The following is a 20,338-nucleotide window of genomic DNA, read 5'->3' on the forward strand; positions in this document are numbered from 1 at the left end:
TGCCTGCCCTCTTGTGGCTTGTACTCAAGGGAAAGGGAAAGAGTGCCATTAATATGCCAGTTCTGACTGCCTTGGAAGAACTGGACCGTGCAGGGAGGTGGTCAATAACAGATTTTGATAACTTGCGTGGATTGTTGGGGGGGGTGAGGGATTCTGTTGAGGCCCAGGCGGGAGGGGGACATGTGCAGAGCGGAGAGGGTCCATGTAGGGAGGGTGGGAAGCCACAACATTAAGAGGCTAGGCGGCAGATGCTGGAGAGGTGTGAGAGGCAGGCCAGGCCAGTATCGGGGAACAAGGGATAGATGCGTAATATCTATCCCCTGTTCCGGGCCTGCCCACCACCAGAAGGTAACTGGGGGATGTACAGCTCCAACCAATCTTCGACTGCTGTTGTGTAATGCCAGGTCTGTAGTACAGAAAACATCTCTCATCCACGACATGATCATGGATGAGAACGCAGACCTGATGTGCATTACGGAGACCTGGCTGGATGAGGCCTCAGCTCCTGTGCTTGGGGCCATGTGTCCAGCCAGTTTCCAGTACGCGCAGCAGCCGAGGATTGGTAGGCGGGGAGGGGGAGTGGCGGTTATTTATCGGAGCTCCTTGATTTTTGCCAGACCCCCCCTCCATGAGACCAAGTTTGTTGACTGGATGTACTGGAGGTTGGGCCCTAAGGGCAGTTTAGGGATTCTCCTTGTGTACCGCCCGCCCCGCTGCACAGCTGACTCCCTGACCGAGGTGCTCGAGGTGGTCTCGGGTGTGCGGGTCCTCTCTCCTAACCTGCTGGTTTTGGGGGACTTTAACCTGCATGCTGAGACGGATCTCATAGGAGCCCCTCGAGATTTCATGGAAACCATGACTTCCTGGGAACTGCACCTTAGTAATTTTGGGCCCACCCATGTAGCCGGTCATGCTCTCGACCTTGTATTTGTCTCGGGAGGGGGAGGCAGTGCTCTGAAAATGGGGGCTATTTCTTCGAACCCCGTGTCATGGTCAGATCACTATCTGGTGAATATGGACCTCTTATTGCCGCACACCCTCTGCAGGGGACAGGGACCTATTAGGATGGTCTGCCCCAGACGCCTGATGGAGCCAGAAGGATTCCTGATGGCGCTGGGAGATTTGGAGCTGTCTGAAGGTCGCCCAGTCGAAACCCTGGTGACAGAGTGGAATAGGGAGATCACCAGGGCAATAGACCGGGTGGCTCCGAAACGTCCTCTCCCCCTGAATAGAACTCAAACCGCACCTTGGTATACACCATGTCTGCGGGGTCTGAGGCAGGAGGTGAGACGACTAGAACGTCGGTGGCGGAAATCTCACTCCGAAGACGATCGGACACGGGTTAGAGCAGCAATAGCGGCCTACCAAGTGGCAACAAAGGCAGCAAAGAGAGATTTCTTTGCTGCCTCTATTGCATCCGCAGAATGTTGTCCCAGGAGGTTGTTCCAGGTGGTCCGTAGCCTGGTCGGTCCAGTTGCTCAGGACCCCATGGAGCACTCTAAAGCCTCCTGTGACGCGTTTGCAAAACATTTTGCTGATAAAATCGATTGTCTGAAGAGCTCGATTCCGTACGCCGTGGACACAGGAAGCAGGCCAGAGACGGCCAGTTGCTATCCGGTCCAATGGGATCGGTTTCAGCCTCTTCCCTCTGAGGAAGTGGACAAGGTGCTCTCTACTGTGAGACCGACCACTTGTTTGTTTGACCCTTGCCCTACATGGCTCATTGTGGGCTGCAGAGAGAGACTGAGCGATGGGATCAAGGCGGTGGTAAATGCTTCCTTGGAAGAGGGTGCATTGCCATCTGCCCTCAAGGAGGCGGTAATAAAGCCCATCTTGAAAAAGCCCTCCTTGGATCCCCAAGATTTGAATAACTTTCGCCCACTCTCCAAGCTACCATTTTTGGGCAAGGTGATCGAACGTGTGGTGGCCAAACAGTTACAGACACACTTGGAGGAAGCAGATTACTTAGATCCATTCCAATCGGGCTTCAGGACTGGTCATGGAACTGCAACAGCCTTGGTCGCTCTAGTGGATGATTTGAGGAGGGTGTTGGATAGGGGAGAACACTCATTCCTCGTCCTCCGGGATCTCTCAGCGGCTTTTGATACCGTTGACCACGGTATCCTCCTGGGCCACCTGGAGGGAATGGGAATTGGAGGCACTGTTTTACGGTGGTTCCGTTCCTATCTCTCAGACAGGCATCAACAGGTAGCATTGGGGGATGAGGTTTCAGACCCTTGGCCTCTCAATTGTGGTGTGCCACAGGGCTCTATCCTCTCTCCCATGCTATTTAACATCTATGTAAAGCCGCTGGGGGCCATCATCAGGAGATTTGGGCTGCAGTGCCACCAACATGCGGATGACACTCAGCTCTATCTCTCATTTAAGTCCTCACCGGAGTTGGCTGTGGATACCATTTCCAAGTGCCTGGAGTCCGTAAGTGAATGGATGGGAGGAAACAGGCTGAAACTGAACCCCAACAAGACCGAGGTACTGCTTGTGGGAGACAAGAGAAGATTGGGAGATATCGACCTGGTGTTGAATGGGGTAAGATTGCCCCTAAAGGACCAGGTTCGCAGCCTCGGGGTCATTCTTGACTCCCAGCTGTCCATGGAGGCTCAGGTGTTAGCAGTGAGCCGGGCAGCTTGGTATCAATTACATCTGATACAGAGGCTGCAACCTTATCTTCCGGTCCATCTGCTCCCACGGGTAGTGCATGCCCTGGTCTCCTCTCGCTTAGACTACTGTAATGCACTCTACGTTGGGCTACCCTTGAAGACGGTTCGGAAATTACAACTGGTACAGAATGCGGTGGCACGGCTGATTAAGAACGGCCGCTGCCGGGATCATATCACTCCAGTGCTAGAAGACCTACACTGGTTACCAGTTGTCTACCGAGCCCAATTCAAGATGTTGGTGTTAACCTTTAAAGCCCTATACGGTTTCAGTCCAGTTTATCTAAAGGAGCGCCTCCAGCATCACCAAATATGCCGCCTGATGAGATTAGCCTCACAAGACCTTCTCTCGGTCCCACCAGTGAAAACAACTAGGCTGGTGCGGACCAGAGAGAGGGCATTCTCGATTGTGGCCCCCACCCTCTGGAACTCTCTCCCATGTGATCTTCGCCATGCCCCCTCCCTGGTAGGTTTTTGCCAAGGATTAAAAAAGTGGCTGTTTCAGCGGGCATACAGGATTCCTAGGTAATTTATTTTATAACGTACAGATGTGGGTGGGTTGATTATTTGAAGACTGATGTTGGAACTGTATTTATATGTTGTATCTTATTTTAATCTATGTACGCCGCCTAGAGTGGCCGTTCATTCGGCCAGATAGGCGGCCTAAAAATAAAATTTTATTATTATTATTTGGAAGCTCCAGGTGGCCCAAAATTCAGCAGCAAGGATGATGGCAGGTGTCCGCCCTTGGGACCATCTTAGACCCAACCTGCAGTGCCTGCACTGGCTGCCAGTTTGCTTCTGGGCTCAACTCCTGGGGAGTTGAGCTCAGCTCCTTCTGAGGTCCTGCTAGGAGGAAGGGCGGGATATAAATCAAATAAATAAATAAATAATAAACAAACTCAAAAGTGCTGTTGTCGACCTTTTAAAGTCCTCTGTTACTTGGGGCAGGATACCTGAGGGATCTCTCCTCCCATATCATTCAGCCCACTCCCTAAGATCAGAAAGAGAACCCCTACAGAGGCCTACAGAGCGGGGAGGAATGGCTGAGGGTGAGAAGAGGCAAGGAAGGTCCTTTTCAAGGGCTGCCCTAGTACTGTGGAATGCCTGGCCCCGTGAAGTTTGGAGGGCCCTCTCCGGCTGCCCGCCACTGGTTGGTAAAAACAGTTCGATTCCTGCAGGGTTTTGCCTGCCAAGGTCAGTTTTACTTGTGATCTCTGCTGTTACTGCTTTTAAATGGATTTTAATGATGTGCATATTAAGCATTTTTATTGTTTTATTCTTTATATTGTACAGCTGTGTTGCAATTTTACATTGTTGTTAAGCTGCCCTGAATGGTGGATAGGTGCTAGAAGGTCAGGGTAAAGGTTTTAATATAAATATAAATGTTCTCAGCGTTAGCCAGTGTAATCCAGCTTGTGTAAAGCATGGTCCAGCAAGTTCACCTCTGCAGAGGACCTTGAACGAGAGTGCCAGGCAGGTGTTCTCTACTGATGACCCCTGCCCCTCTTGGCCAGGGGCAGAACTGCAGATAGTGCGTCACTGTGACAGGAGAGGATGAGGCCTCCATAGATTCACTCGGCATCCTGGCTCCAGAAAGAGGCCAAGCCCCATCCATCCCAGCTGGAAGCTGCAGGGGGGGAGAGTGCAGCTCCTGTGCTCAGGTCCTGCTTGCTTGTGGGCTTTCCATAGGGGGCATCTTGTTGGCCACTGTGAGAACAGGATGCTGGACTAGGTGCCCCCCATGGGCCTGATCCAGCCACAGGGCTCTTCTGATGCCTTTGGTGCAGGATGTTCCAGAGGCAAGCATCTCGCTCCCAGCCAGAGGGCAGGGTGGTGGTGGTAGCCCACTCCCAGGGGCCCTTCAGGCTTCCCCTCAAGCTGCCTTTTGAGAGATCCGCCACTAAATGGCAGCAAAGTGACAGAGGATCCAGCCCTCATGCCCTCAAAGAGGGTCCGGAGGGGTGGCGTGGGGCAGACTCCTGGGCCCTTCACCCTGCTGAAAGGCTTTGCTCTCTCACCGTCAGCTTGAGGCAGAATTAGCACTCTGGATCCTCACAGCACTTAGGTGTGATTTGCAAAAAGCACCCTCATCTGCGTTAGATGCTCTGCAGAAACACAGGCGTCCCCGCCTACTTGACAACAGTCTTAAAAAGGCAGGAAATGCTCAGAGTGAGGTGTTGGAGGGGGGCATTAAAGTAAAAAATACAATTATACCAGGTGTAAGGGTAGGCGTGGGAGGGAATCCAATGTCTAAAAAGGGAAAAACAGGAGAGAAAAGCACATTATTCATCTTCCCGCAGCAATCCTACAATGCCCATCCCCCCAGGTGATGCTCGGTATGTTGAATTTGGAGGTCAGTCCCACCCACTTCCAGAAACGGCAGCCTTCAGTCTGCAAGGCTCTGCCTATGGGTTGGTTTAAAGCGGCACTTGCTTCGTCCGGCTACTGGACTCATTTCTGAAACAGTCCCTTGACCCTTTCTTCTCTGCAGCCAGAGCAATCCCACCATTGGCTCGTTCAGTTTATGAACCCAATTAGACTTTAGCAAAGCAAACATGAGTTGTTGTTTTTAAATGCAGACTTCTGAAAATGGGCTGCATAGCTGCAGTGCAGCCAAGAACTGGAACCCCAGGGCTGTCACCAATTGCCTGCTGCTAACTGCTGTCTGCCAGGCAGGTGCCTCAAGAGCGCTTTGCCAGTCCACTGCCACAGTTACTTTTAGTAGCCAGAAAAGGTGCCACAAATGTTTCTCTCTCAAAAAGTGAAAGAAAGACAAGCCTCTGACAGTCACCCAATGCCTTTTTAATGCAACTTAAGGCCCTTTCCAGATGGGAGTTTACTGTTGCTCACGTACAAATGTTTTCCGCAGTGTCCACTTGATGACACTTGCTGCTACTGGAGGTCGCCGATTGGCAGGGTCACCATACGTCATAATCGAGTTGATGGCACGTAAAACACATACCACTTGACGACATCAAAATCCAGCCAGTACTTTTTTTTAACATTTAACATGGACTGACCCTTACTGTGGAAAATCTGGTAAGAAAAAGCAAGCTGTTACACATCTGCAGTCGCTGTTAGGATGGAAGTGGGACACAGCAGATTTTTGGGACGGGTGGTTTGCCATGTACAGTGACGTCTTGGTGGGCTGACTCTGTCACCACATCACACACACCCTTGCATTTGCTCCTCAGCCAAGCACAACCTGGCTATTTTCTTTCCAAATGATACCAGTAAGCCTATTTCCACCAACTGTTGCATGCTGAAGGCAGATTCAAATGTTGACAAGCCAGTTAGGAAGAGCTATTCTCACAAGACTTCCACATAGCAAATGTGGAGATTTACTTTGGAGGCTGCTTTTAAAAAATAATAATACAGAGGTCTTCTGTGAGTCCTCTCTATCACTCTTGTGCCAAATGATGTTGGGTAAATATCACTCTTGCACAAGATATCAGTATTAATAATAAACATTTAAAAACCCAAATGGAAAGGAATATTGCCTCACCAAAAACCACACAAGTCTCTGTTTTGCCCACAATGAGACACAATAACCAAGGCTGGTACCATCTGCTCTTGGACACGTCCCAAATATTTTTTCAAAAAGGAAAAAGGAAAAAAGAGGCACAGATGCAGAGATATCTATACACGATGCAAGAGAGGGCAAAGGTGTTGGAGTTATTTCCAATTAAAGCTAGAATTTCAGAAAGTATCAGCTTACTAAGGCCGTAGGCCTAGCTATGCTGCAAGAGGCTCGGGGGAAATGGGGGGGATTGTGAAGGGAATGCTTGGAAAGTGGCTGCAGATGACCCCACCTGCTGCCTCTGCAGGATGCATGAGGTAAACGAAGAAAGCCCAGAAGCCCACCTTGAGCAGGAAGAGGAGAGCAGAAAGGCTTGTTAGCCACAGTCTGGCCCGGCAGGGTTAGCTCAGGGGAGGCATGAGGCAGCCGGCTTGATGGCTGTACGAAGAAGCAGGGAGAACCTGGCACATCTGACGCTTGACCAAGGGGCGAGGAAAGCTGGTACCAATGCCTAGGAAGGTGTTTGATGCCGACGCTCTTCCAGCGACCCAGGAGGGCTGGGAGAGCATTCTGGAATATCAGAGGCACTAGTTGGGAAAGGGGGAGAAAAAGGGACAGGGAGGGAGAGAGGGAGGAAGGAAGCCTCTCACTGCACCACATGGCAGAAGCCTCTCAGGTGCCAACCAAGAGAAGCCACCATGGAGGAGAAGGGCGGGGAGGGGGAGAGAGGAGAAGCCTCCCCTGCAAGCCCTAGCGAACGCGAGTCTGAAACTTCAGGACAGCTTATTAGATAGGCAGACAGCTACCAGGGATGGGGTTCACTAGCTGGTTCCTATCCGTTTTAATTCTGACCGTCCGGTTTTTGCTGCTGATCCACATTTTTTTTTGTTCCTGTTTGTTTTTGCAATTGCTGATCCACTGGGGGGTGTTAAAATTTAAAAAAACATAATTTCTAATGAAAATGCTTATGCTGTAAGCACTTGTTCCACTTTTGTCCCTATTTACGTATCACTTAGGCAGATAATTGCCCACTGAGTCTGTCTCTTGCCTCAAGCTGATGTGCTGCTTGAAGATGACTCCCCCCCCATTTCACTATTCTTGTTGTTTTGCAGTACTTGCAATTTTTACTGTTGAAAAATCGAGCACTGCTGCTTATTTTAACTCCTTTTTTTAAGGGAATTTATAAGTCACTCGCTCACACACCACACAATCAATCACAGATCACACACACACGAGCTGCAGCAGAGATTCAAAAGCGTGGGTGGGTGCGTGCGTGGGTGGGTGCGTGGGTGGGTGGGGGAATCCTGTCCAAGTCTGCTCTGTACCACAGTTTAACTGGGGAGAAAAAGAAAGTTGGGTTGTTTCCTTGTTTCTGAGAATTAACAAAACCAATAGAAATTTGAAGGGAGGTTAAATGGATATAAATGGCGATCGTTATCACCTAGACAGCAGTTACGAATGCATCAGCATAGAAGAAAGCCAATTACAAAGACAGCAACGTTAAAATTCAGAGAAGATTTTAAAAAAAACCTGTGCAGATGACAGTCGCAACTCACTGCTAGAAATCAATGCCGGTCTGAAAACACAGCAGATTGTTGGATTATGTAAAAATGTGGCAATAAATCCGATTTACAGGAAATTCTCCCCCATCCCTAATAGCTGTGCATGTGCCTATTGCTTGAGTAAATATTACACGAATCGTGCCTAACTGCAGATGTCCAGCCTCTCTCATTCCAGAGCTTGGAAAAGTTACTTTTTTGAACTACAACTCCCATCAGCCCCAGCCAGCGCCATGCTGACTGGGGCTGATGGGAGTTGTAGTTCAAAAAAGTAACTTTTCCAAGCTCTGCGTCATTCCCCCCAATAAGATCCCTGTAAGAGCCTAACAGGGGAGGAGTGACTGGAAAGAGGGTTAAACAACAACACAGCCCAAGGACAACCCATCAAGCTCTGCCCAGTGGAGTGGGCAGCAAGCGGTAGGATAGCCATGAACAGCCATAACTGAGAAAAGAGGGATGTGAAAAGCTAACATGATCAGAACAACCCATTTGAGATGTAAGGCCCCAGGTCTGTGGTGCAGAAAACAACGCTCATCCACGATATGATCTTGGATGAGAACGCAGACCTGGTGTGTATTACGGAGACCTGGCTGGACGAGGCCTCAGCTCCTATGCTGGAGGCCATGTGCCCGGCTGGTTTCCAATATGCACAGCAGCCGAGGGTTGGTAGGCGGGGAGGGGGGATGGCAGTCATCTATCGGGGGTCTTTGGTTTTTGCCAGGCCCCCTCTCCATGAGACCAAGTTTGTTGACTGCATGTACTGGAGGTTGGGCCCAAAGGGCAGTTTAGGGATTCTACTTGTGTACCGTCCTCCCCGCAACACAGCAGACTCCCTGACCGAGGTGCTTGAGGTGGTCTCGGGTGTACGAATGCTCTCCCCCAACCTGTTGGTTCTGGGGGACTTCAATGTGCACGCCGAGACCGTCCTCACTGGAGCCCCTCGGGATTTCATGGAAACCACGACTTCCTGGGAACTGAACCTTAGTAATATAGGGCCCACCCATGTAGCCGGTCATGCTCTTGACCTTGTGTTTGTCTCGCAAGGGGAGGGAAGTGCTCTGAGAATGGGGGCTGTTTCTTCTAACCCCGTGTCATGGTCAGATCACTACCTGGTAAATATGGACCTCTCAATGCCACACTCCCTCCGGAGGGGACAAGGACCTATTAAGATGGTCCGCCCCAGATGCCTGATGGATCCAAAAGGATTCCTGAATGCGCTGGGAGATTTGGAGCCGGCTGAAGGCCACCCGGTCGAAACCCTGGTGACAGAGTGGAATAGGGAGATCACTAGGGCAATAGACCGGGTGGCTCCGAAACGTCCTCTCCCCCTGAATAGAGCTCAGAAAGCACCCTGGTATACACCACGCCTCCGGGGTCTGAGACAGGAGATGAGACGACTAGAGTGCCAGTGGCGGAAATCTTGCTCTGAAGACGATCGGACACTGGTTAGAGCAGCAATAGCCGCCTACCAGGTGGCAACAAAGGCCACAAAGAAGGAATTCTTTGCTGCCTCTACTGCATCTGCAGAGTGCTGTCCCAGGAGGTTGTTCCAAGTGGTCCGGAATCTGGTCGGTCCAGTTGTTCATAAGAACATAAGAACATAAGAAGAGCCTGCTGGATCAGGCCAGTGGCCCATCTAGTCCAGCATCCTGTTCTCACAGTGGCCAACCAGGTGCCTGGGGGAAGCCCGCAAGCAGGACCCGAGTGCAAGAACACTCTCCCCTCCTGAGGCTTCCGGCAACTGGTTTTCAGAAGCATGCTGCCTCTGACTAGGGTGGCACAGCACAGCCATCACGGCTAGTAGCCATTGATAGCCCTGTCCTCCATGAACTTGTCTAATCTTCTTTTAAATCCATCCAAGCTGGTGGCCATTACCGCATCTTGTGGGAGCAATTCCATAGTTTAACTATGCGCTGAGTAAAGAAGTACTTCCTTTTGTCTGTCCTGAATCTTCCAACATTCAGCTTCTTTGAATGTCCACGAGTTCTAGTATTATGAGAGAGGGAGAAGAACTTTTCTCTATCCACTTTCTCAATGCCATGCATAATTTTATACACTTCTATCATGTCTCCTCTGACCCGCCTTTTCTCTAAACTAAGAAGCCCCGAATGCTGCAACCTTTCCTCTTAAGGGAGTCGCTCCATTCCCTTGATCATTCTGGTTGCCCTCTTCTGAACCTTTTCCAACTCTATAATATCCTTTTTGAGATGAGGCGACCAGAACTGTACACGGTATTCCAAATGCGGCTGCACCATAGATTTATACAACGGCATTATGATATTGGCTGCTTTGTTTTCAATACCTTTCCTAATTATCGCTAGCATGGAATTTGCCTTTTTCACAGGTGCCACACACTGGGTCGACATTTTCATCGTGCTGTCCACTACAACCCCGAGGTCTCTCTCCTGGTCGGTCACCGCCAGTTCAGACCCCATGAGCGTATATGTGAAATTAAGATTTTTTGCTCCAATATGCATAATTTTACACTTGTTTATATTGAATTGCATTTGCCATTTTTCTGCCCATTCACTCAGTTTGGAGAGGTCTTTTTGGAGCTCTTCGCAATCCCTTTTTGTTTTAACAACCCTGAACAATTTGGTGTCGTCAGCAAACTTGGCCACTTGACTGCTCACTCCTAATTCTAGGTCATTAATGAACAAGTTGAAAAGTACAGGTCCCAATACCGATCCTTGAGGGACTCCACTTTCTACAGCCCTCCATTGGGAGAACTGTCCGTTGATTCCTACTCTCTGCTTTCTGTTCTTAACCAATTCCTTATCCACAAGAGGACCTCTCCTCTTATTCCATGACTGCTAAACTTCCTCAGAAGTCTTTGGTGAGGTACCTTGTCAAACGCTTTTTGAAAGTCTAAGTACACTATGTCCACTGGATCACCTCTATCTATATGCTTGTTGACACTCTCAAAGAATTCTAATAGGTTACTGAGACAGGACTTTCCCCTGCAGAAGCCATGCTGGCTCTGCCTCAGCAAGGCTTGTTCTTCTATGTGCTTAGTTAATCTAGCTTTAATAATACTTTCTACCAGTTTTCCAGGGACAGAAGTTAAGCTAACTGGCCTGTAATTTCCGGGATCCCCTCTGGATCCCTTTTTAAAGATTGGCGTTACATTTGCCACTTTCCAGTCCTCAGGCACGGAGGAGGACCTGAGGGACAAGTTACATATTTTAGTTAGCAGATCAGCAATTTCACATTTGAGTTCTTTGAGAACTCTCGGGTGGATGCCATCCGGGCCCGGTGATTTGTCAGTTTTTATATTGTCCATTAAGCCTAGAACTTCCTCTCTCGTTACCACTATTTGTCTCAGTTCCTCAGAATCCCTTCCTGCAAATGTTAGTTCAGGTTCAGGGATCTGCCCTATATCTTCCACTGTGAAGACAGATGCAAAGAATTCATTTAGCTTCTCTGCAATTTCCTTATCGTTCTTTAGTACACTTTTGACTCCCTTATCATCCAAGGGTCCAATTGTCTCCCTAGATGGTCTCCTGCTTTGAATGTATTTATAGAATTTTTTGTTGTTGGTTTTTATGTTCTTAGCAATGTGCTCCTCAAATTCTTTTTTAGCATCCCTTATTGTCTTCTTGCATTTCTTTTGCCAGAGTTTGTGTTCTTTTTTATTTTCTTCATTCGGACAAGACTTCAATTTTCTGAAGGAAGACTTTTTGCCTCTAAGAGCTTCCTTGACTTTGCTCGTTAACCATGCTGGCATCTTCTTGGCCCTGGCGGTACCTTTTCTGATCTGCGGTACGCACTCCAGTTGAGCTTCTAATATAGTGTTTTTAAACAACTTCCAAGCATTTTCGAGTGATGTGACCCTCTGGACTTTGTTTTTCAGCTTTCTTTTTACCAATCCCCTCATTTTTCAGGAACCCATGGAGCAGTCTAAAGCCTCCTGTGACACGTTTGCGAAACACTTTGCCGATAAAATCGAGTGCCTGAAGAGCTTGATTCCGTACGCCGTGGATACAGGAAGTGAGCCAGAGCCGGCCAGTTGCATTCCGGTCCGGTGGGATCGGTTTCAGCCTCTTCCCTCTGAGGAAGTGGACAAGGTGCTCTCGACTGTGAAGCCAACCACCTGTCTGCTGGATCCTTGCCCCTCGTGGCTCATTATGAGCTGCAAAGAGAGACTGTGTGAAGGGATCAAGGCTATAGTAAATGCATCCTTGGAAGAGGGTGCACTACCATTAGCCCTCAAGGAGGCAGTTATAAAGCCCATCTTAAAAAAGTCCTCCTTGGATCCCCAAGAGTTAAATAACTTCCGCCCAGTCTCTAATTTACCATTTCTGGGCAAGGTGATTGAGCGAGTGGTGGCCAAACAGTTACAGACACACTTGGAGGAAACAGATTATCTGGATCCATTCCAATCGGGCTTCAGGACTGGACATGGAACTGAAACAGCCTTGGTCGCTCTGGTGGATGATATGAGGAGGGCGCTGGATAGGGGAGAATTCACCTTCCTCGTCCTCCTGGATCTCTCAGTGGCTTTTGATACCGTTGACCACAGTATCCTTTTAGAACGCCTGGAGGGATTAGGAATAGGGGGCACTGTTTTACGGTGGCTCCGTTCCTATCACTCAGACAGGCATCAAAGGGTGGCATTGGGGGAGGAGGTTTCAGACCCTTGGCCTCTCAATTGTGGAGTGCCACAGGGTTCTATCCTCTTCCCCATGTCATTCAACATCTATGTGAAGCCGCTGGGGGCCATCATCAGGAGATTTGGGCTGCGGTGCCACCAATATGCGGATGACATCCAGCTCTATCTCTCGTTTAAGTCCTCGAGTTGGCTGTGGATACCATCTCCAAGTGCCTGGAATCCGTAAGTAGATGGATGGGAAGGAATAGGCTGAAACTAAATCCCGACAAGACCGAGGTGTTGCTTGTGGGAGACAGGGGCAGGCTGGGGGATATAGACCTGGTGTTCAATGGGGTAAGATTGCCCCTAAAAGACCAGGTCCGCAGCCTCAGGGTCATTCTTGACTCCCAGCTGTCCATGGAGGCTCAGATTTCGGCAGTGAGCTGGGCAGCTTGGTATCAATTACATCTGATTAGGAGGTTGCAACCCTACCTGCCTGCCCATCTGCTCCCAGGGGTAATACAGGCCCTGGTCTTCTCTCGCCTAGACTACTGTAATGCGCTCTATGTGGGGTTACCCTTGAAAACGGTCCGGAAATTGCAACTGATACAGAATGCGGCGGCACGTTTGATTAAGAACAGCCGCCGCCGTGATCATATCACTCCGGTGTTGATAGATCTACACTGGCTACCAGTTGTTTACCGGGTGTCAGGAGGTATGGTTCTGATGGTTCTGAGAGTGAGCTAGGAGAGGGGGGCGGCTGGACGGAGTTGTCTGAAGAGGAGGGGGAAGATCTTGAACAGACAACAGACTCGGTTCTCACGCACTCCCCCCCTAGGAATGTGCTGCCGTTACAGACAGAGGGGGGGGAGGAGGACCAAGGTCGTTCGGCTGCAGAGAAGGGTAGAGAGAAATCGCCCGACGTGTTGGGCCAACCCCCCCCACTTCCTACCATCCTTTCCGAATCAGAAGGGGAGGAGGCAGCCGCCCCCCCATCGCCCCGCACCCGAAGAGAGCTAAAACGGCGCCAAAGAAAAGAGGAGGGGAGGGGCGTAGATGTGGGCAGTTTGAGGCGGAGTGAGAGGATCCGGGCCCGAAAGCCCCCTTGATAAGGGACGGGGAGGGCTTGAAACTCTGTTCTATCAACTCTCTTCCATGCCGCGGGTTTTGGTTCGTGTTAAGAGTTCATGAGGCGAAGAAGCCTATGTCTGGAAATTACTCTAATAAAAACTGATTTGCTTTCATCAAGTGATTCTGTTCTTGAGTCCCAACCCGGGCACAACACCAGGCCCAATTCAAGGTGTTGGTATTGACCTTTAAAGCCCTATACGGTTTCAGCCCAGTTTATCTGAAGGAGCATCACCAATTATGCTGCCTGACGAGATCAGCCGCGCAAGACCTTCTCTCGGTCCCACCAGTTAAGATAGCGAGGCTGGTGCGGACCAGAGAGAGGGCATTTTCGATTGTGGCCCCCACCCTCTGGAATTCCCTTCCTTTTGATCTTCGCCATGCCCCTTCCCTGATAGGTTTCCACTGGGCCTTGAAAACCTGGCTGTTCAGGCAGGCCTACGGGACCTCTGGGGTGGTTTAGTTTTAATACTGATATTATTAATTATTATTATGATTTTTGTGGTTTTATTGTATTTATTGATGAAATTGTACATCGCCTAGAGTGGCCGTTGATTCGGCCAGATAGGTGACTCAGAAATAAAATTTATTATTTATTATTATTTATTATTATTATTGTTTGGAAGCAGCGCCTGCAGACCTGCTGCGCTGGGCCCAGCAGATTGATGCACATGCTTTCCCTGTCTGAACCACTGGCATGACTCAATGGGTGCGCTGCCTGGGAGGAGATGCTCCCCCTTCCGCAAAGCAAAGCAGCATTCAGAGATCAGCCACTGCCCAGGCAGCCGAGCATCAACTGTTGCTAGTTGGCTATGTCTGCAGTGGAGCAGCAAGACCACGCGCTGCCCTGTAGCCAACACACAAACTACCTGGCACTGCAGGCCATCCTGTTGGGGCAATGCAAGGTCACCCCATCTCCTGCATTCAGCGAGAACTCCACATTTCAGGGGGCACAAGAGCAGCCACCAGAAATGACAAGCCACGCTGCGAGTCAAAACATTAATAAAGTTTTGGATGAAGCTGGTCAAGGTTCATGAGTGTTTAACTCTTCCTGTTTGGTTCCAGTTCAGATGCTATATTTTAAGACATTTCTTTAGTAAGTGGTCCAGCTACTTTGGGCCTGTTTTGAAGCACTCCAGATATGAGTTCAGACCATTTCAAAACTGCAATACAATCTTCCCACAATTAACACAATGATGGAAATACTGAACTTCAGCAAAGTTGCTTGCAGGAGTCAGGACCTACTTTCCTCATGCAGAAACCACTAAGATACCTGTTGCTTGGACAGCTGAAGGTGACCAACAGGGAGAACTCCCAAGATGGTCAGTTGACAGCCAAAAGGGTCTGGGAGTTAAACCTCCTTCCCCAGCAGGGACAGCCATGGGAGGGGGGCAAAAGATACAGGTGGCATATGCTGCCGCCGCCACCACCACCTATAAGCCAGAGGAGCTTCAGCCCCTGCGTATGCCGGAGTGCCCTTCCCCAACAGGGAGAGACCGCAGACCCACCAACATAGATCTACAGGCAGCTGCCCAAGACCCACCCCTTCCAGTCACTCACCTCATGATGAAGTCATGGCTGTTGATTTCCCTGCCGTAGCCAGAGACTCGCAGGTTGCCCGAGTTGCCAACCACAGCACAGCGGCGGCACTGCTGGGAGTCCCGGGAGCTGTATGGATTCTCTCCAGGGACAATCTGGAAGAGTTTCCCCAAGACTTCGTTCAGGTTGTGGGACTTAAACTGGGGCTGCAGCATCTGCAGGAAAAGCAGGCGGGGGGGGACAATTTGAGGCAAGAGGGTTGAGCTAACACCGCAGGTACCCATAGGAGGAGGAGGAGGACCTCTTGGACTCTGGCTACATTGACATCATGCTCTGAATCTGGTCTCAAGCCAGCTGAACACCTGTATCTCCCCCCAAAAGGTCCCTTTACAAGATTACAAAATATTATCTGGATTGGGCAGAGCTTATTTGTAGTTTGCTAGGCAGCCAGTATTGTTATCGCTACGTTGCTGATATTAAATATTGTTTGTGATTTTCTTCACAACAGGCCTGTGAGGTAGGTTCAGAGCAGAGTTGGTAACTGGTCTAACACAGGAAGTGAGCAAGCAGTGATGTATTAAGCAAGTTTAAAATGTGAAATTGAACATGTTCGGGATACTGTTTTTGTTATAAAAAAAACCAGGAGTGGAATGTAGCAATCAAAGCATGGGGGGTAGCTTTGTGTCTGTTTTTCTTTCTAGTGTCTCATCACTTTTTTTTTTTTGACTGTGTTATACAGTAATACCTCAGTTAACAAATTCTCCAGGAAAGAAGCTCCTTTTAACAAAGCATTTTTTAGGTGTGTGGGGGGCATGTGGATGTAGTCAGAATGTGGCTCCTTGTCTACTGGATTGCAGCTGCTGCAGGCAGCTCACTCACACGTGGCTGGAATGGCGCACCTTGGCGCAGGCGCCTCACCTGTCAACAGTGCTTCAGATGCATGTCTGCTTGAGTGTAGGGGAGGATGGCGGGGGGGGGGAGGAGAGAGAGAGAGAGAGAGAGAGAGAGAGAGAGAGAGAGAGAGAGAGAGAGAGAGAGAGAGAGAGAGAGAGAGAGAGAGAGAGAGAGAGAGACTGACCAAGCACAGGGTTTCACTGGTTTTTCCTGCAGCACACTCAGAAATGTAAGTAGCACCCATTTATTTCATTATTTAATTGAATTAAAACAGCTCAGAGCAATAAGTAATAATAAGTAATAAGGGCAGCCTAAGGTCACCCTGAGCTAGGAGCCAAATCCTGAAAGAACCTATATCTTAGGAGACAGATCCTAGGAGAAGGAAGCCTACAGAAAGCTAGTTTTCAACACCAACCTAGCAGGAAAGCTTCAGGGGACACTGTAAACAAGGCTAAATTCCAGTCGGAGAGAAGGGGAAAAAGGAAACTCCACCAATACATACAGGAAGAGAGTCAGCTCAGTCCTTGCTAAAAAGGGCAGCTTCAGCCTTCCTGAAACACAACCACAAGCTCTGTTTCCCTAGGTTAAAGAAAGGTCAGGCTGTTCTAGGTGGGAAAACAACAAACAAAAAAGACTCGCCTGGAAGTCGCAGTCCCTTGCTCAGATTAAAAGCAGCCAAAAGCTAGTCTAGTTTGTCCAGGCCATAGTGCAAGGCACCACTTAAAACTACAGGGGAACTTGCACTGATAAAAGTGGTTGTTGTCAGCAAATAAAATAAAAATAGAGTAAAAGCTAGTTAACCTTTCTTAGTACCACTAGTCAAAGTCCTTAAACAGCCCCACCCCTCGCTAAGGAAGGAAGCCTGCCTTCCTGCCTTCAAAGGAAGGAAGCCTGAGATAATCCTAAAGAGTTAAGCCCCAGCTGATAGTTGAACCATCAGCCTCAATTAACCCATCATTGGCTGGCAGCAGTTGCTGGGAGGGACCAGCCACACATATAAATTCAGAGCACCCTAGCAAGGGAGCTTGCTCCACGAGCTAGAGAGAGCCCCAGCTGACCAAGTGTCAAGGCGAGTTAAGCAGCAGAGCGAGGAGGCCAGGGCCCCCCACTCTGCCCATCTGTTCCCTGACCTCAACTAAACCGCAGTTTCCTGCCCATTAACATAATAAACCTTAAACAAAACTATGCAGGTAAGAAGCCAGCAGGGGTGTGGGGGCTTTCCAGTGTTTTGCACTGCCTACAGCATGTACTATCTGCCTGTTGGACAGAAGTTGTGGGTGTGCTCTCAGTGCAAGCTCCTGGCTCTCCGGGAACGACTTCATTTCCTTGAGGCCAAGGTGGCGGACCTGGAAAAGCTGAGAGAGGCAGAGAGGTGTGTGGAGGAGGCCTTCAGGGACACTATAGCTGTGTCCCACTCCAACGATGATAGCTCTTCTGCTATCATGGAGAACGATGGTCTCAGGGAAGGAGAGCATCCAGCTGAGGGAGAGGGAAACGATCCCTTAGAAGGGACCCATTCCTTGGGGGATGAGCAGCTATCCTCTCGTGCCGAGGATATATCTCCAGGGGGTGGAGGGATCCTTGTAGTGGGTGATTCGATCATTAGGAACATAGACAGTGAGGTGTGTGATGGGCGTGCAGACTGCAAGGTGATTTGCCTGCCTGGTGCGAAGGTTGCGGATATCGCCCGTCATTTAGATAGTTTGGTAGACAGTGCTGGGGAGGAGTCAGTGGTCGTGGTGCACGTTGGCACCAATGACATGGGGAAATGCAGCTGTGAGGTCCTGGAAGCAAAATTTAGGTTGCTAGGTAGGATGCTGAAAGCCAGGACCTCCAAGGTGGCTTTCTCTGAAATGCTACCGGTTCCACGTGCAGGACCAGCCAGACGGGCCCAGCTTCGCAGTCTCAATGCGTGGATGAGACGATGGTGTCGGGTGGAAGGGTTTGGATTTGTTAGGCACTGGGGAACATTTTGGGACAAGCCGGGCCTGTACAAAAGGGATGGGCTCCACTTGAACCAGAATGGAACCAGACTGCTTGCACTTAAAATTAAAAAGGTGGCAAAGCAGCTTTTAAACTGACTGAGGGGGGAAACCCGACAGGAGCTGAGGAAGGTCTGGTTTGGAATAAACCTCCCCCCTGGGATAAAGACCAAAGAAATGATGAAATTTTAAAAGGGGTAGGCCTAGAAGTAGGCATTGTGAGAGCAGGGGCACAGGATATCAATTCAGAAGGGCAAAATTACCACAGGCCAAACCACAAGTGCCAAAGACACTTGAAGACACTGGTTACAAGTGCCTGTACACTAATGCTATCCGAACCAAGATAGGAGAGCTTGGTCTTAGAGAAGAGCATTGATATAGTGAGCATAACGGACTTCCGGGAAGGGTGACTTCGCTTGTGCCTGCTTTTGAGACGGGCTCCCGCCTCAAAAGAAGCTTATTCAGATATAAATCAGTCAGAACATTTTTTTTTTTGACTGATGAAATTTCTCCCGGGCAGGGAGAAACGTAGAGATCAACCTCAAAAGCCTGTTTTTGTTGGGAGGACTGGATTTCATTAATTTATGAGAAAAGGTCCAGCCAGCAATGCCGGACGGACTTCCGAACAAGCTCTATCTGATTAATGCGATACGTTTATCTTTTCTTCAAAGAGAAAACGGACTAACAGGCAAGCACCCTTCTTTCTATTATTTTTTTTACTTGGTTTAAATTGTTGCAGCAAAAAGAGATTTGTCAAATGAATCAGCTTTAAAGAACTTCTGGGTGAGCTATAACTCTTCTCTGTTATTCACGAAATTAACAGCTTATCTCTGTTTCTATTGCAAAAAGCTGTCCTGGAAGTGCATTCTAAAGATATAAACAGAAGAGGGATTTCTATTCCGAGGAACATTATATTGTCTGGGACTATTCTCTTTTTGGTCTATTTTATTTTGACGAACCTGCTTCTTCACGACGCCACTAACTGTTTTGATGCTGGGAACTAAATTTGTTTTGTGTTCTTGAACATAGAGAGATAAGGCAGGCTGCTCTGTTTATACTGTGATGTCATCAAGCCTGGAATATTAACCCAATTGTTGCTGAAATAAGAAGTGGTTCTTCTTTATTTTTGTTTTGTTTTGTTTTCGTGGTTTTAAAAATGGCAATCAAGAAAGTGGCTGAGAATCTGGAAGTAATTATGTTTCAGAAAATAATGGATGAGATTGAGATAACGAAACAAACCCTGCGACAGGGCAGTAAGGAGCTGAAAATTGAACTGAGCAAAATGACGCAGGAGCTTAAAGAAATAGGGGATCCTGTGAGAGAGGAGAATGAGATCAGAGATGAGAAAAGAAAAAATAAAGGGAAGATACAAGCCCTGGAGATTGGAACAAATGTGGAATTGGAAAAAGATCTGGAGTTTATGGATATTAGAAATAAAATCTACTGTTTGGAATTTAACGTTATCTCTGAAGAAATTAATGAAGATATTAGAGATAAAGTTATCAATGGCTTGGATAATCTTCTGGACTGGAATGACGTGATGGAGCTTGATATAGAGAAAATCTATGGAATTAACTGCAGTCATGTGACAATGGAAAAACTCTCTTGAGAGATGAGCCAGTGCATTTTGTAAAAAAGAAGAACACAGATATGACTTTACAACAATATTTCAGCAACTTATTCAGAATTGATGGCAAGAAAATATTTGGGATAGAGGAAATTCCCATCAGACTCTTATTATATGACTATGGCTATGACAGCAAGATTATTATGGAATACTGATAATGGAAGATTGGACACTGAAATTACTGGACTTAACAGGACTATTGAAGATGGAAGATGGAATTAATAGGGATAATGGAATAATGGCTATTGAAATTATTGGACCTAACAGATTTTGATGAGATGGATTAATCGATATGTTTATTTAGACTATGGTTATGACAATAAGATTATTGTTATTATTATTAACGAGATGGATTAATCAACATGTTTATTTGGAGGAAAATTGATAGATATATTTCTTAAAGAATTGAAACCTCTCTTTGACTTTTTGTGGAAAGAATAAAGTAATGTTTATGAGATTTGATGATTAATTAAGATAACTACTGGAGGAAAGTGATTTTATAATATAATTTAAGAGACAGGATTGTTATATATTGTAGACCTACAACTGATTTGATCTGCGACAAATGGGAAGTCAACATTTTATTTTTTTGTTTAATCATTTTTGTTTTGTTTTGTTTTTTGTCTTTGAATGTTTTATGATTTTGTTTTGTATGTTTTATGAAAATTTGAATAAAAATTATTGTAAAAAAAAAAGATATAGTGAGCATAACGGAGACCTGGTGGAATGGAGAAAATCAGTGGGGTACGGTTATCCCTGGATATAAACTATATCGGAAGGACAGGGAAGGACATATTGGTGGCGGAGTCGCTCTATACGT

At 48.0% G+C, this 20,338-nt stretch overlaps 1 protein-coding gene across 7 annotated transcripts in view; it reads right to left on the bottom strand.

Annotated features, from left to right (window-relative positions):
• ST3GAL2 (ST3 beta-galactoside alpha-2,3-sialyltransferase 2) overlaps positions 1-20,338 on the bottom strand; it is an 80,414-nt gene that overhangs the window by 20,210 nt on the left and 39,866 nt on the right. For all 7 annotated transcript variants that reach the window (XR_009758876.1, XM_061594627.1, XM_061594625.1 and 4 more), the window contains one exon: positions 15,037-15,230. Coding sequence is in view for 6 of the 7 variants with exons in the window: in XM_061594627.1 (XP_061450611.1) it covers positions 15,037-15,230 (194 nt within the window). In the remaining variant the exon portion in view is untranslated. The remainder of the gene's footprint in view (positions 1-15,036; positions 15,231-20,338) is intronic.

This window comes from Rhineura floridana, chromosome 13 (assembly GCF_030035675.1).
Source record: "Rhineura floridana isolate rRhiFlo1 chromosome 13, rRhiFlo1.hap2, whole genome shotgun sequence".
Taxonomy (NCBI): domain Eukaryota; kingdom Metazoa; phylum Chordata; class Lepidosauria; order Squamata; family Rhineuridae; genus Rhineura; species Rhineura floridana.